The sequence below is a fragment of the Schistocerca nitens genome, chromosome 11 (assembly GCF_023898315.1).
Source record: "Schistocerca nitens isolate TAMUIC-IGC-003100 chromosome 11, iqSchNite1.1, whole genome shotgun sequence".
Lineage (NCBI taxonomy): Eukaryota > Metazoa > Arthropoda > Insecta > Orthoptera > Acrididae > Schistocerca > Schistocerca nitens.
The window spans coordinates 183,134,317-183,148,722 of NC_064624.1; the positions used below are offsets into that span (position 1 = coordinate 183,134,317).

At 37.4% G+C, this 14,406-nt stretch overlaps 1 protein-coding gene across 1 annotated transcript in view; it reads left to right on the forward strand.

The window, feature by feature from the left end:
- The window catches only part of LOC126213013 (coiled-coil domain-containing protein AGAP005037-like), a 257,242-nt gene that overhangs the window by 130,729 nt on the left and 112,107 nt on the right, over positions 1-14,406 (forward strand). The window contains exons 8-9 of the mRNA XM_049940574.1: positions 1,395-1,457; positions 3,092-3,175. Of these exons, the coding sequence (XP_049796531.1) occupies positions 1,395-1,457; positions 3,092-3,175 (147 nt within the window). The remainder of the gene's footprint in view (positions 1-1,394; positions 1,458-3,091; positions 3,176-14,406) is intronic.

Consider the following 14,406-nt stretch of genomic DNA (forward strand, 5'->3'; position numbering starts at 1 on the left):
GAAAAACACAAATTATTAAACGAAGGGTATAACAAGTTACCAGAAAAAAAATAATAATGTTGAGAAAAATATATAAAAATCAATTTATGTTGTTTGTTAGTATGTTAGAACGCTTTACAGAATAGTAGGTAGGTAATTTCTTTCGAAAATAATAAAATATAAAGATTAACCAAGCTATAGGCAAACATACAGAAAAGAGCAGCACGAGTGGCCACAAATTTGTTTACTCCGTAGGAGAGTTGTCACAGGTATACTGAAAGAATTGAACTGGAAGATAGCCGTAAACTGTCCCGAAAAAGTCTATTAACAAAGTTTCAAGAACCGGCTTAAAATGAATACTCTATGAATATACGACAACCCCCCTCTGTATCGCTTACATTGGAATCGTGAGGATAAGAATAAAATAACTACTGTACAAAGCTAGTCAAACAATCATTCTTCCCACGCTCCAAACTGTACGTGAATGGAACATTAAACTGGTACAATGGGACGTTCTGTCTGCCATGCACTTCACAGTGGTTTGCAGATTATAGATGTAGCTACAATTCATAAGCATCAAGATGACGCCACAGCATTCATTACCATTACGCCACTGATCAACGCTCATGAGTTGCATCAATTCATTTCGATTCGGCAACCGCACCCAAATCCGGAGTACACAGCAAATTTCAGTGGCTCCCAGAATTAATTTGTCTTGGGTCGCGTCCTACGTTTTCTTATATTAAGTGGGACAGAATGGCTTCAGCCAAGAAATATCTCCGACCAAGAACCCCCAGATATAGGCGAGGGAAAAAGGTATTATTTTCATTTAGCCCTCAGGGATGTGGTCTAATTAACTCAAACATAATATATTTAAAACAGTAGCTTACCAAATTTAAGTTTTTTTCTACGCGACATGCATAATTGCATTTCGAATTGTTCGTCTTTTCTACTTCGATTGTCTTTTATTAAACAGTAGTCTAAAATTTGTTACGGAAAACGTTGGTGACAGCTTTGCATACCATAAACTTTTATTATTAAAACAATACTGTTGTAGTTATTACACTGTAACTAATATTAATGTACTTTAGTTCGTAATAAATATGTACGAGAATATTGGCATATCTTTTTCCATCTTTTGCTTACTGCTAATTCGTAGACTTAATTTTTTGTACGAAGAATATTAATATAACCTTTGGCCAAGGGTTGTTCTTAATTAATTACTCAATTTTAACGGTTTTGGAATACGTAGCACTATTTAGAACTATTTTGCTAATTTTCTGTAGTCTATTTACAACTGATTTTAAACTTTGTTTTAACGTCAGATATTTAATCTTTCATTTGTCTTGTGTGCGCAAATGTCTATCGCATTGTTGGAACTAACGGTTTTGTTTGCTAATTTTCTCAAAATGCAGCGGATTCGAAACCAACTAAACCAGCCATTAAATCGTCAACGCTTCCTAGAATGTCTTCACAAGGTAAAGGCAAATTTAGAAAGGGGAAAAGCTCGAAATTTTCCGTAAATTAAGTATTTCATTGTTGTTCTTTCATTGTTATGTATTATATTGCCTTGATGCTATTCGAGTAGAATGGATTTATTTACTTCCAGATATATATATATTTTTTTTGTAATTTCGTAATTTCCATTGTTGCATTCGTATTGTACATTTTTTCTGATTTTTTTTTAATTTTTTTTATTTTCGCAAAAGTTAACCCGTTATGTAGCCATTAAATATGATTGAGTTAATGTCAATTATGAATGTATTCCAGCACCTGAATTTTTTTTAAAAAAAAAACATTAGAAAATGAATCGCCTATGAGTTTGCCATTATGGATGTTAACCTATATGGAAAATTTGTTCGGCTCGAGTAAATGAAACCAATGCATCCGTAGTTTAGAATAAAATATAAACGTGTTTTGAAAGCTGCAGACATTACAGTTTGCTAGCCCAGCGAAGCAGTGTCTGCATCTATACAAATATGCATGTGAAAAACGCCTATTTCATTAGTTGCATCAAGTAGCGGTTTGTAAAATATTTCGTCATTTCATAAGTTTATTTTGCTTAGTGCGTTTCGTCGCAGTAGATTATTTATCACCAAGTTAAGGTGTATCACAATTTCATTACAGTAATAGCGATCATGGGAACATCACTTTTCAGCCTCACAGGATAATTAAAATTGCAGTAACCAACAGGCACTACTCAGGTATTAGGAACATTTATGAGCTGCCAGTATGAAAAATACAAGTTTTGTGGGTAATTTCATTCTCTTGTACCCAATCAATGCAGAGATGTACAGTAACAAAATGTAAAAGCATGTAGGTCTACTGATTGCATCTCATTGTGCTAAGCAGTTTGCACTTCACTTTGGCTATTCATTTATTGGTTTTTCACTCTGCCTAGATAGCTCGTGTACATGTAATATTGCTGGAAATCATAGTTTTCGCTTTATACGAACCTCAAAAGGGTGATTGAAGTTCTTAAAATGAACATCACCGAAATGTACATCACTGTAGGATCTTCCAAGGACGTTTTTATCCATGCCATAGTGAAGATCAACATGTGTTTTTTATATGGGAATTTAACTGCTATGAATGAATGGTTTGATATCTGTTTAGGCATTTTAGTTTTATGTGTTGATCTACATAACTTTTATGCAGTTCAAAGGTCCATAGTGTTCAGCATCTTGGTATATGTAAGTATATTGATAGTAGACATGTGGAAGAATGCCATATCAGCAGAACATAGTAGATGGTCATGCTTCGAGCATCACACTAGTTTGTGTTACAAATGGAGTGATGGTGTGTTATTTTAGCTTTCATCAGTTGTTGGTGCAACTGTGAAACATGATTTTCACACTGTTCAGTCCTATTTTCGTAGAGCGTAGAATTGGATAGTTTCTTTTGTGGTCGTTGCCTGCTTGAAACTAGTGTTGTCACAACTGTTAGAATTTCTATGAAAATGTCTGCCACAGTAGCCAGAATAGTAAATAGCACAAAGTATTCTCATCAAAAATGATTTAAGTTAGATACAGTTGCAGTACCTGTCTGTTGTAGAATTTTGACACTGTATAGATGCAAATACAAATAGATGTGGTGTTCATTTTGATTACAGAGAGAGATCGACATAAACCAGCCCCTCCACCAAAACCGGTTTCATTGTCTCCTGGCCAGTATGATGGTCGGCATGTCTATAGAGGTTTGTGTTGTCTCTACATCTACATTTATGCTGTGCACTATGTTGCCAATCATACTTTTGTCACAACAATGCCGCACACAACAAATATCCCTATTCAAGTCCAAATGTCCATGTAACTACAGTAGTAATTGCATAAATATAGAACATAAACATATAAAATTGCATTTGCTTCTCTTTCATCAATTTCAAGTCGAGCAAGGCATCTAAACCTGTTATGAGAACCACATTTATGCGAACTCTTATTCTCATTGTTTGATAGTATCCTTTTCATAAGCTGCTAGTAGTAGGTACGAAGCCTACAAGGTTTATTACATATTTGAGCATCATTTATCTTCATGATAAGTAATTGTTAATAGTTAACGTCAAAATACTTCGAACTTGCCAAGTTCAAAAGATTTTGTTTCCTTTGTCCTCAAAATAACTTGCCATTCAGTGGTCATATGACATGTATCTGATGTGGCAGCATTGTCCTTATCAGTTAATGCATAATAATAGGAATAGTCAGCAGTAATCACTGATGAAACTGTTTTCTTTCCATTGGTGAAACTGTTCCTCTGACAGAGATAAAGAGAACCATTGCACTCTTTGTGTTCCATTGTACCAAAAAACTCTCTGCACCGAAGAAATGCTGGTATATATCAGTTTCTGCTTTTTTGAACCATTGGCAGCACTGACTCTAGTTGCTTCGAAGTGCATGGGAGAGAGAGATTTATTTATTATATTCCATTTTTATTGGATTTATGCCTCTTCCATTCATGAATGGAGCATGGAGAAAGGAATTGAACGTAAGATTCTGTACATGCTGTAATTATCCCAGTCCTCTCTTCATTATTTGTGCATGATTACTACATAAGGTGCTACAGAATCAGCTGGAAGTAAATATTCTACAAGCACTCACTCTGAAGATATTATTAAAACTCATTGTAAGGAAAAGATAGATTCCTACTTACTGCAAAGATGACACATTAAGTTGCAGACAGGCACAGTGAAAAGAAACTTACACATTAGCTTTTGGCCAAAGCCTTTGTTAAAAAAGTTTCTTTTTGTTGTACCTGCCTGCACATGTCATCTTTACGATAAGTAGCCATCTATCCTTTACTTATATTGTTGCTATTCCAACCTGGGGTTTCCATTATTAATTACCCTAAGTGTAATAGCTATCTGTAGCAAAATTAATATTGTTTGGACATTAGGTAAGATGCATAAACAATTTTTGTGTTATACATCTATTGTAATACACACATCCCACCCAAAGAGTATGTTATTTAACACTTGACTTACCATAAGAGAAATCTGTGAGGTGTATTCAAAAAAGTAACTGGGCAGTTTGATCATGAAAAATATGTTTGCTATGAATCACTGTTGTTGGCAGTTTTAGTTTTCTACAAACATGCAATTTCATTTTCAACTTAATTACCATTCACTTCTAAATGCTTTTTGTAATGTTGGAATTTCTCCACCAAGGGAACTGAAACATTTGACTATTGTCCACCAAGCCATTGTTTGAAATGCAATCATCTCTGAGTGCTAGGTCAGGACTGTGGATTAGGTCATCAAAAAGTTGCCAAGAGAAATGCTGCATCTTACATTTGATACATGTGGCAGTGGGCAGTGTATAGACACACATAGTTGAGAGGGGGATTATCTCGGACAAAAGTTGCCCCCATAGTTGGTTTCGGATGGCATGTCTCAGTTTACCAAGCATTTCGCAGTACATATAATTTGTAATTGACCCATGCTCTATGATGTCAATCAAAACATCACACTTTGCAACCTAGAAAATGGTGGCCATCATGTTTTGACTAGCTTGGATTTTTTCGCTTTTGTGGAAGCTGAATGATGATAACACACTGAATGTTATTTTGATTCAGCAGTGGTTTAACAGGCTTAATGCATTGCCACCTATAATAATGTAAATGTGTGAAACAAAATCATCTCTGTCTTGTTTATAGTAGTTCAGAAATATTTATTTGCTTGTATCCTCTGCTCACTGTGTTGATCAGTACGCATTTTTGGTTCCCACATTGCTCACAAATTACAAAATCCCAGCTGGTCTGTGACAGTTGTGTAAATGACAGTGTGTGTATTATAAAGAATTCATCAGCTGGAGCAGTAAGTATTGATTTATATACAGATCCAAGGTTGTGGTCCACTTGTATGATTTCATTGGTCTGGACACGGGCTGTCACGAACATTTGTACAGGTGCTATTGAAAGATTGACACCATTGCCTAGTAATTTTTCTTCCCTTGTTACTGTAGGCTCATAAACAAGTTGCAACTCCTGATGTATTTCAGCAGCTGTAGATACTTTTGCATCCAAGAATTAAATCACAGCTTGCATCCTAGGTGCATTTTATTTTATAAACTTGAGATGTATGATGAGATAAAAGAAATTATTCAGATAGTGAAGGGGAGACGAAAATTTAATAGTCATGGGTGACTTGAATTCGATATTAGGAAAAGGAAGAGAAGGAAACGTAGTAGGTGAATGTGGAATGCGGGTAAGGAATGAAAGAGGAAGCCGCCTGGTAGAATTTTGCACAGAGCATAACTTAATCATAGCTAACACTTGGTTCAAGAATCGTAAATGAAGATTGTATACATGGAAGTAGCCTGGAGATACTGACAGGTTTCAGATAGATTATATAATGGTAATACAGAGATTTAGGAACCAGGTTTTAAATTGTAACACATTTCCAGGGGCAGATGTGGACTCTGACCACAATCTATTGGTTATGAACTGTAGAATAAAACTAAAGAAACTGCACAAAGGTGGGAATTTAAGGAGATGGGACCTGGATAAACTGACTAAACTAGAGGTTGTACAGAGTTTCAGGGAGAGCATTAGGGAACAACTGACAGGAATGGGGGAAAGAAATACAGTAGAGGAAGAATGGGTAGCTTTGAGGGATGAAGTAATGAAGGCAGCAGAAGATCAAGTAGGTAAAAATATGAGGACTAGTAGAAATCCTTGGGTAACAGAAGAAATATTGAATTTAATTGATGAAAGCAGAAAATATAAAAATACAGTAAATGAGCAGACAAAAAGGAATACAAACGTCTCAAAAATGAGATCGACAGAAGTGCAAAATGGCTAAGCAGGGATGGCTAGAGGGACAAATGTAGAGGCGTATATCACTAGGGTAAGATATATACTGCCTACAGGAAAATTAAAGAGACCTTTGGAGAAAAGAGAACCACTTGCATGAATATCAAGAGCGGAGATGGAAACCCAGTTCTAAGCAAAGAAGGGAAAGCAGAAAGGTGGAAGGAGTATATAGAGGGTCTATACAAGGGCGACGTTCTTGAGATCAATATTATAGAAATGGAAGAGGATGTAGATGAAGATGAAATGGGAGATATGATACTGCGTGAAGAGTTTGACAGAGCACTGAAAGACCTAAGTCGAAACAAATAGTATTAGAAATACTGATAGCCTTGGGAGAGCCAGCCCTGACAAAACTCTACCATCTGGTGAGCAAGATGTATGAGACAGGTGAAATACCCTCAGACTTCAAGAAGAATATAATAATTCCAATCCCAAAGAAAGCAGGTGTTGACAGATGTGAAAATTACCGAACTATCAGTTTAATAAGTCACAGCTGCAAAATACTAACATGAATTCTTTACAGATGAATGGAAAAACTGGTAGAAGCTGACCTCGGGGAAGATCAGTTTGGATTCCATAGAAATGTTGGAACACGTGAGGTTAGAAAATAGATTAAGGAAAGGCAAACCTACGTTTATAGCATTTTTAGACTTAGAGAAAGCTTTTGACAATGTCGACTGGAATACTCTCTTTCAAATTCTGAAGATGGCAGGGGTAAAATACAGGGAGCGAATGGCTATTTACAATACTTTCAGAAACCAGATAGCAGTTATAAGAGTTGAGGGGCATGAAGGGGAAGCAGTGGGGTGGGAGGGGAGTGAGACAGGGTTGTAGCCTATCCCCAATGTTATTCAATCTGTACATTGAGCAAGCAGTAAAGGAAACAAAAGAAAAATTCAGAGTAGGAATTAAAATCCATGTAGAAGAAATTAAAACTTTGAGGTTGGCTGATGACTTTGTAATTCTGTCGGAGACAGCAAAGGACCTGGAAGAGCAGCTGAACGCATTGGACAGTGTCTTGAAAGGAGCATATAAGATGAACATCAACAAAAGCAAAACGAGGCTAATGGAATGTAGTCGAATTAAATCAAGTGATGCTGCGGGAATTAGATTAGAAAATGAGGCGCTTAAAGTAGTAAAGGAGTTTTGCTATTTGGGGAGCAAAATAACTGATGTTGGTCGAAGCAGAGAGGATATAAAATGTAGACTGGCAATGCCAAGAAGATTATCCTGATTCATAATGTTTAGCAGCGTTGGGAAATAAAATAATTTTATTTGTTTATATGTCATGTTTTCTTTTCTATTCTTCTGAAGTCCACAAAGTGATTTCTCACCTCTCCGAATGACATTACTCTATTTCACTAATTGTATTGTGGGCAATATACAGAAATTTTCAAGTTCTCCTGCTTATAATCCCACACAGCTTTTAACATAAACTTCAATACTTGTGCTTTATATGTCTTATAGGTTATTTAAAACCGTTATAAACTACCTTCGTTGACACAATCAGCACTAGAAAAACATTTCTTACACATGCATATTCCCCATGTAAATAAGAAATGTAAGTTTCTGAAGAAGAGAAATTTGTTAACATCGAGTATAGATTTAAGTGTCAGGAAGTCTTTTCTGAAAGTATTTGTATGGAGTGTAGCCATGTATGGAAGTGAAACGTGGACAATAAATAGTTTAGACAAAAAGAGAATAGAAGCTTTCGAAATGTGGTGCTACAGGAGAATGCTGAAGATTAGATGGATAGATCACATAACTAATGAGGAGGTATTGAATAGAATTGGGGAGAAGAGAAATTTGTGGCACAGCTTGACTAGAAGAAGAGATCGGTTGGTAGGACATATTCTGAGGCATCAAGGGGTCACCAATTTAGTATTGGAGGGCAGCGTGGAGGGTAAAAATCGAAGAGGGAGACCAAGAGATGAATACACCAAACAGATTCAGAAGGATGTAGGCTGCAGTAGGTACTGGGAGATAAAGAAGCTTGCACAGGATAGAGTAGCATGGAGAGCTGCACCAAACCAGTCTCAGGACTGAAGACCACAACAACAACAAACGTTAGGCCATGATCAAAGGATATTTCTGTGCCTAACGCCTAACGTTTCCTATCCTAATAGTAAAGATATCATCAAAGCTCATGAAAGCTCAAGATCGCAATATTAGATAAAAACAACCTCCGGAGGTTGAACTGTTTATGTGTATCTATGCAACAGTCGGGTCATGCCGATGTGTGTTATGAAGGTGTTTGCTTTGTTTAGCTCTGAGGCCCATGACTTGTCTAATTTCATTCCTTTTTCTTTCCTATTTATGTATTTCTGTAGCCTCTCTGTACATCCTAGCATAGTGATAGGATAATTGATCTTGTTAAAACCATAATACAGGAGAAACAGGTTTGATGGTTCCCCGGCTCCAGTGCATAATCTAATACTGCCAATTTATCCATGTTTCCCAGATGACAATTGTTCTGTGTTCCTTAAGTCGGGCATTGATGCTTCATTTTGTGCTTCCTGTGTTCGTGGTCTCTCTCCTATGAGTAGTTAGGCACACTTTCTCTGGTGTTTCAGCAAAAATTTCCAATTTCGTTTTTGGATTTTTTAGTTGGAGTCAGCCCAAACAAATAGTGCTTAACATACCTTTCATATGACACACAATGTTGATGGAAAGTGTTTGTTAGTTTCCTGTTACAAGCAGAATTTTTTTGAAAGTGGAATTTTATGTGCCCATTTGATAAGAGCAGTCCCAGATTATCTAGTGCAATGTTTGTTTTGTCGATGTTATTATGTAGTATTCTGCATAGTGGCAGGTCCATGTCTTCGTATGGAGAATTTCTGATTCCAGTGTTCCCTGTCTTCAGCTTCTTCCTTCAGTCTGTTGTATCTCCTTCCATCTTTCATGTCGTCCAGATGTTGAATTCTTCTTTTTCATCGTCCTGCGTTTCCTCTGAGTTTCCCTTCGATAACATCATGTATGAGTCCCTTGTGTCTAAGTACATGTCCAATCCAGTTGGCCTTTCTCTGAAGAATTGTACGCAGAATACTTCTCTTCTCTCCTACTCTTTGCAGTACATTTTATGCGATCTGTCCACTTGATTTTTCCAATTGTCCTCCAGCACCACATTTCAAAGCTCTCTAAGTATTTTTTCTCCTTCTGTCTCATGGTCCGTGTCTCTGCTCTATACAGTGAAATGCTCCAAATGTAGCACTTTATCAGTTTTTTTCTCAATGCCAAACTCAACTTGCTGGTCAGCAGAGTCCTCTTCTTGTTGAAAGCAGCTTTGGCTATGGTGATTCGTGCTCGGATTTCGTTGGTGCAGTGGGCATCCTTTGTGATAACTTCCCAGGTACTTGAACTGATTCACATTTTCCAGTTCCTGATTGTCAACAGTTATCTTCAAATGTTTCTCACGTTTTGATATGCGCATCACTTTTGATTTTTCGATGTTGCTTTCCATGCCGTATTTTCTTCCCATTTCCACCAAATTGTTCATCATGTGTTGCAGCTATCTCTGATTTTTGGCAAGCACTACCAGGTCGTCTGCATACTTGATGGTGTTGATGAGATGTCCTCCTACTTTGAAGTTTCCGCATCCTTTCCAGCATTTCTCCATACAGGTTGAAGAGATTTGGCGACAGACAACATCCTTGTCTCAATCCCCTTCCTATTTCCACACTGTTCGTTTCTCCATAGTTCAGTCGTACCTTTACCCTTTGTCCTAGGTACAAGTTCCTTATAAGTCTCCAATCTCTCCAGTTGATTCCTATTTCCTTAAGGATGTTCATCAATATATTCTAATTGACTCTGTCGAAGGCCTTCTGCCAGTCTATAAAACAAGCGCAAACTTCTTCGTTAACAGCCAAAACTCTCTCTGACAATATCCTCATCATGCCAATGGTGTCTCTGGTTCCTTTTCCTTTCCTGAAACCAAATGGTCTTCTCCTATCACTTCTTCAATTTTGTTTTCCAACTGTCTATTTAGTATTCTTGCAATGATCTTTGCCATATGCGATATCAGACTAATTGTTCTATAATCACTACACTTCTTGGCTTGCTTTTTCTTCTCAAGAGTAACCACTGTGACATCCAAAACATCTTCAGGCCATTCTCCAGTTTCATAGATTTTGTTTATGAGTTGTGTCAGAGCTTTCAAACTTTCATTTCCAATTTCTTTAAGCAAATCCACTGGTATGCCGTCATCCCCTGTAGCTTTCCTACTCTTCATGTCCTTTATCGCCTTCTCTACTTCCCTTGTCAGTATACTGGGCTCTTTTTCATCTTCATCAACAGCTTCCTCTGGCTCTATGCCGATGTCATCTGGGTGATGTTCTGTATCATATAGTTTTCTTATATATTCTTCCCATGTTTTCAGCACTTCCACTTGTTCAGTAACCACTTGTCCTCTAGAATCTTCTATTCCGAACGTCCTTACACTTTTGTTCTCTCTTTCTCCCAGTTCCTTTGTTTTCTGGTACATGAGGTCATACCTTCTTCTTCTTTGTAGTTCTTCTATTTCGTCATACATTTATTCCAAGTACTTTTCCTTCGCCTTGTCTGTTTCCCCCCTGAGGGCATTGTTAAGTGTTCTGTATTCTTCTTCATTAACATTTTTACACTTCCTCCTTTCCTCAATCTTCTCCAGCATCTCATTGGTGATCCAGCGTTTTCTCGCTCTCTTTGTTTCCCTCCCAACTTCACTCTTCAGAGTGTTTAACAAAACCATTTTAACATTTTGCAACTGATCTTCCGCATTTGCACTTGTATTTTTGTGTCTCACTTTGTTAAATTTTTTCTCTAGCGATTCTCTTACTGCCACGTTTTTCTCTCTTAGCTTTTCCAAGTCCCATCTCTGTTTTCTCCTCCCATGCTGTTGGATCTTCTTCAGCCTTGTGCTGATATCTGCAACCAAAAGGTTGTGATCCGAGTTGATGTCGGCAGCCGGCATAGTCTTGGCGTCCTTCACGCTGCCCCCAAACCTCTGTTTGACGAGTATGTAGTCTATCTGATATCTGTTCATATCTCCTGGGCTCTTCCATGTGTATAGTTTACTTTTCCTTTTCTTGAACCAAGTGTTCATCACCACCAAATTATTTCGGTGACAGAATTCCACTAGCATTCCTCCTCTGTTGTTTCTTTTTGCTAATCCATATTGTCCAACAATGTTTGCTTCATTGCCTTGTCCAACCACGCTATTCCAGTCACCCATGATTACAGTATTTACTTTTCCTGTTCCTTTGGACTGAATGATGTCTTCTATATCATCATACATTTTTTCCGCTTCTTCGTCATCATGATCTGATGTTGGCTTGTACACTTGGACTATTAGAATGTCTACTGGTTTTGTATTTATTTTCACAAACATTAAACGATCACTATGACATACGACTTTATTCACACTTTGCACTAATTCATTTCCCATCACTATTGCTACGCCATGTTCAAAACTTTTACCACTGGAATAAAACATTGTGTAATTACCTGATACTATTTCACCACTATCTGTCCACCTCACTTCACTTAAACCCATTATGTTCACTTCACATTTGTCCATTTCTCTCTTCAGATTTTCCAGTTTTCCTCCTCTTTGAAGTGTTCCATTTCCCAATGTCCATGTCCCAATCCTGAAATTAAAATGTTCATCTCTTTTGATGATACCACCTGAAATACTCCCCACCCGGAGATCCGAACGGGGGATTAGTTTATCTTCGGAATATTTTACTCCAGGAAACGCCATCATTATCCTCCATCTTCCAACATTCAGGAAATATAATAATGTGGTAGTCTTTCCATTTCCTTTCCACGTCGCAGTATCATGGCCGAAGAACCAGACTATGGTTGGTTTCACCCATGAGTCTTCGATCTTGATCCATCTGAAGCATCATTTGCTCTGTGCATCAATTCGATACTGGTGCCCGCTGCTGCCCGGTACCAGAGGAAGTATAGGATTGGGAAAAGAAAGACCCCTAGCCCTCGAAACCTAATAGTGTCAGGGTCAGGAAAAACAAGAGTTGGCCGAGGATGGCCAGACAGAAAAGTTAAAAGTGAGGATGAGGAGCCTGGCATAAGTAAGTGGAAGCAATGCCAGGACTCAGCTCGGAGCCCTGTGGTTGCCAGCCATGTACTCACTAGGTGCGAGTCCCCTGGAGACGTTTTATCGATACGTATTAACAGGGACAGTAAAACTTGAAGAATAACCAGTTCTCAAGCTGCAACAGCGTCCCCATGGCCTGCACTAACTGCTACCACCAAGCATGCAGTGCTATTGAGTAACTGCTTATTCTTCATGTTTTACTGTCCCCATTAATACATATCGATAAAACAAACATCAGACTAGATTAGTTTTCGAGTGCTCTGTCGAATGAGCACATAAAATTCCGGTTTAAAAATAATTTCGTTTGCAAGGGGAAACAAACCGACGCTTTGTGTTGACACCATGCATCACATGAAAGATATAACAAGTAGTAATTGTTTGGGCTGACACCAGCTACATAATGCAAAAACGAAATTGCAAATATTTGTCGAAACACCAGAGAAAATGCGCATGACAACTCTAAGGAGGGACACCTGGCATAACTTGACCGCATGTGCAAGAGTCTTCATGTACTCTTGTTGTGGCAAGCGATGGGCATAGGTCTTTTACAGGGTTGAATATCCGTGCAGTTTTTGTGTATTTGCACAGTGCTCTTTTCTTCCTAGTTTTCTGCTGTCATGATCTGTGCTCCTTTTATGAATTGGAGGAACACTTTCCCTTTAATTGGTTCTTTTTCACTAGAAATTTGAAACTATTTAGGATGTAGTGCCCTATTTATCTCTTTGTCAGAGTATACATTTCTTCTGAAAGTAGTTCTTAAATTAACAATCCCTTTCTCCATGTACTGTCATTCACAAAATCTTTTAGCCTGATCCACCAATTTTTTGACCACTTCTCTTTTGTGCTTAGGATGGTGAGTTGAATTTTTGTGAAGGTATTGTATCTATTTGTATTAGTGGACTTTCTGCAAACTTTGTTCCCTAAAGTTCCACCAAGTTTTCTGAGTACAAGTACATCTGGAAATGAAATATGACATTCTTTCTCATTTTCCATGTTTTACTACGTATTAAGTTTTATATTAGAATTAACATCATTTAAAAATTAATGAATTCAGGGTTTTTCCCTTGATACACAATAGAACTGTCATGAACACCTTACTTGGTCATCTGAAGGACTATTTCTTCAAATTTTTCAAATAGAAATTCACTATAACTGCATGATGTGGTTTCCCCACTGCCACACTGTCATTTTCCTGAGGGAATTTGTTGTCCCATTGAAAGTAAGTTGATGTGAGACAGTGTTTGAAGAGCTGTGTGCCATATCCTTATGCAAAAATACCTTCAAACTGTGGTGTCACCTCACTGAAAAAAAGGCCAGTGGTACAACATATATATATATATATATATATATATATATATATATATATATATATATATATATATATATATATATATATCAAACGGCCCTTACTTTTCGAGTATGCCTCGTATTACACAGCGGAAAATTAAAGATGCCCTGGAGTTTCAGATACATGTCACTGCTCAGAAGACACATTGATCAGTGTAAAGTAATTAAGATATCTTATAGTGTAAAATTTAATTGACTGTTATTTCATGTAACACTGTGCTGCTATGGTTTAATTTATTTTCCAAAGTCTGCTTTTAAAGGAAACACCCAGTCTACTTATTAATTTATTTTAAAAACAAAGATGATGTGAATTACCAAACGAAAGCGCTGGCAGATCGATAGACACACAAACATACACACAAGATTCTAGCTATCGCAACCAACGGTTGCTTCATCAGGAAAATATTTATTTATTTTTATTTTTTCACATGAACTTCCTTTGGTATTAAAACTGAATTGTGTGAGAAATGGAGTGCTCTTAAATGCAGTGTTGCTAATCAGTGAATAGAGATATCACAAGCGGTTGTGGGATTCAAGGGCTCTGCAGCACATTAAGCAGGTGGTGAGGGGTCGTGAAGAGTGAGAGTGCAAATGATGGTTAGCTTCCTCAGTTTGACATTTGAACAAGGTAAATGTATTACTTGCTTGCTTCACTTAGGACAAAGTAAAAAAAATGGAAG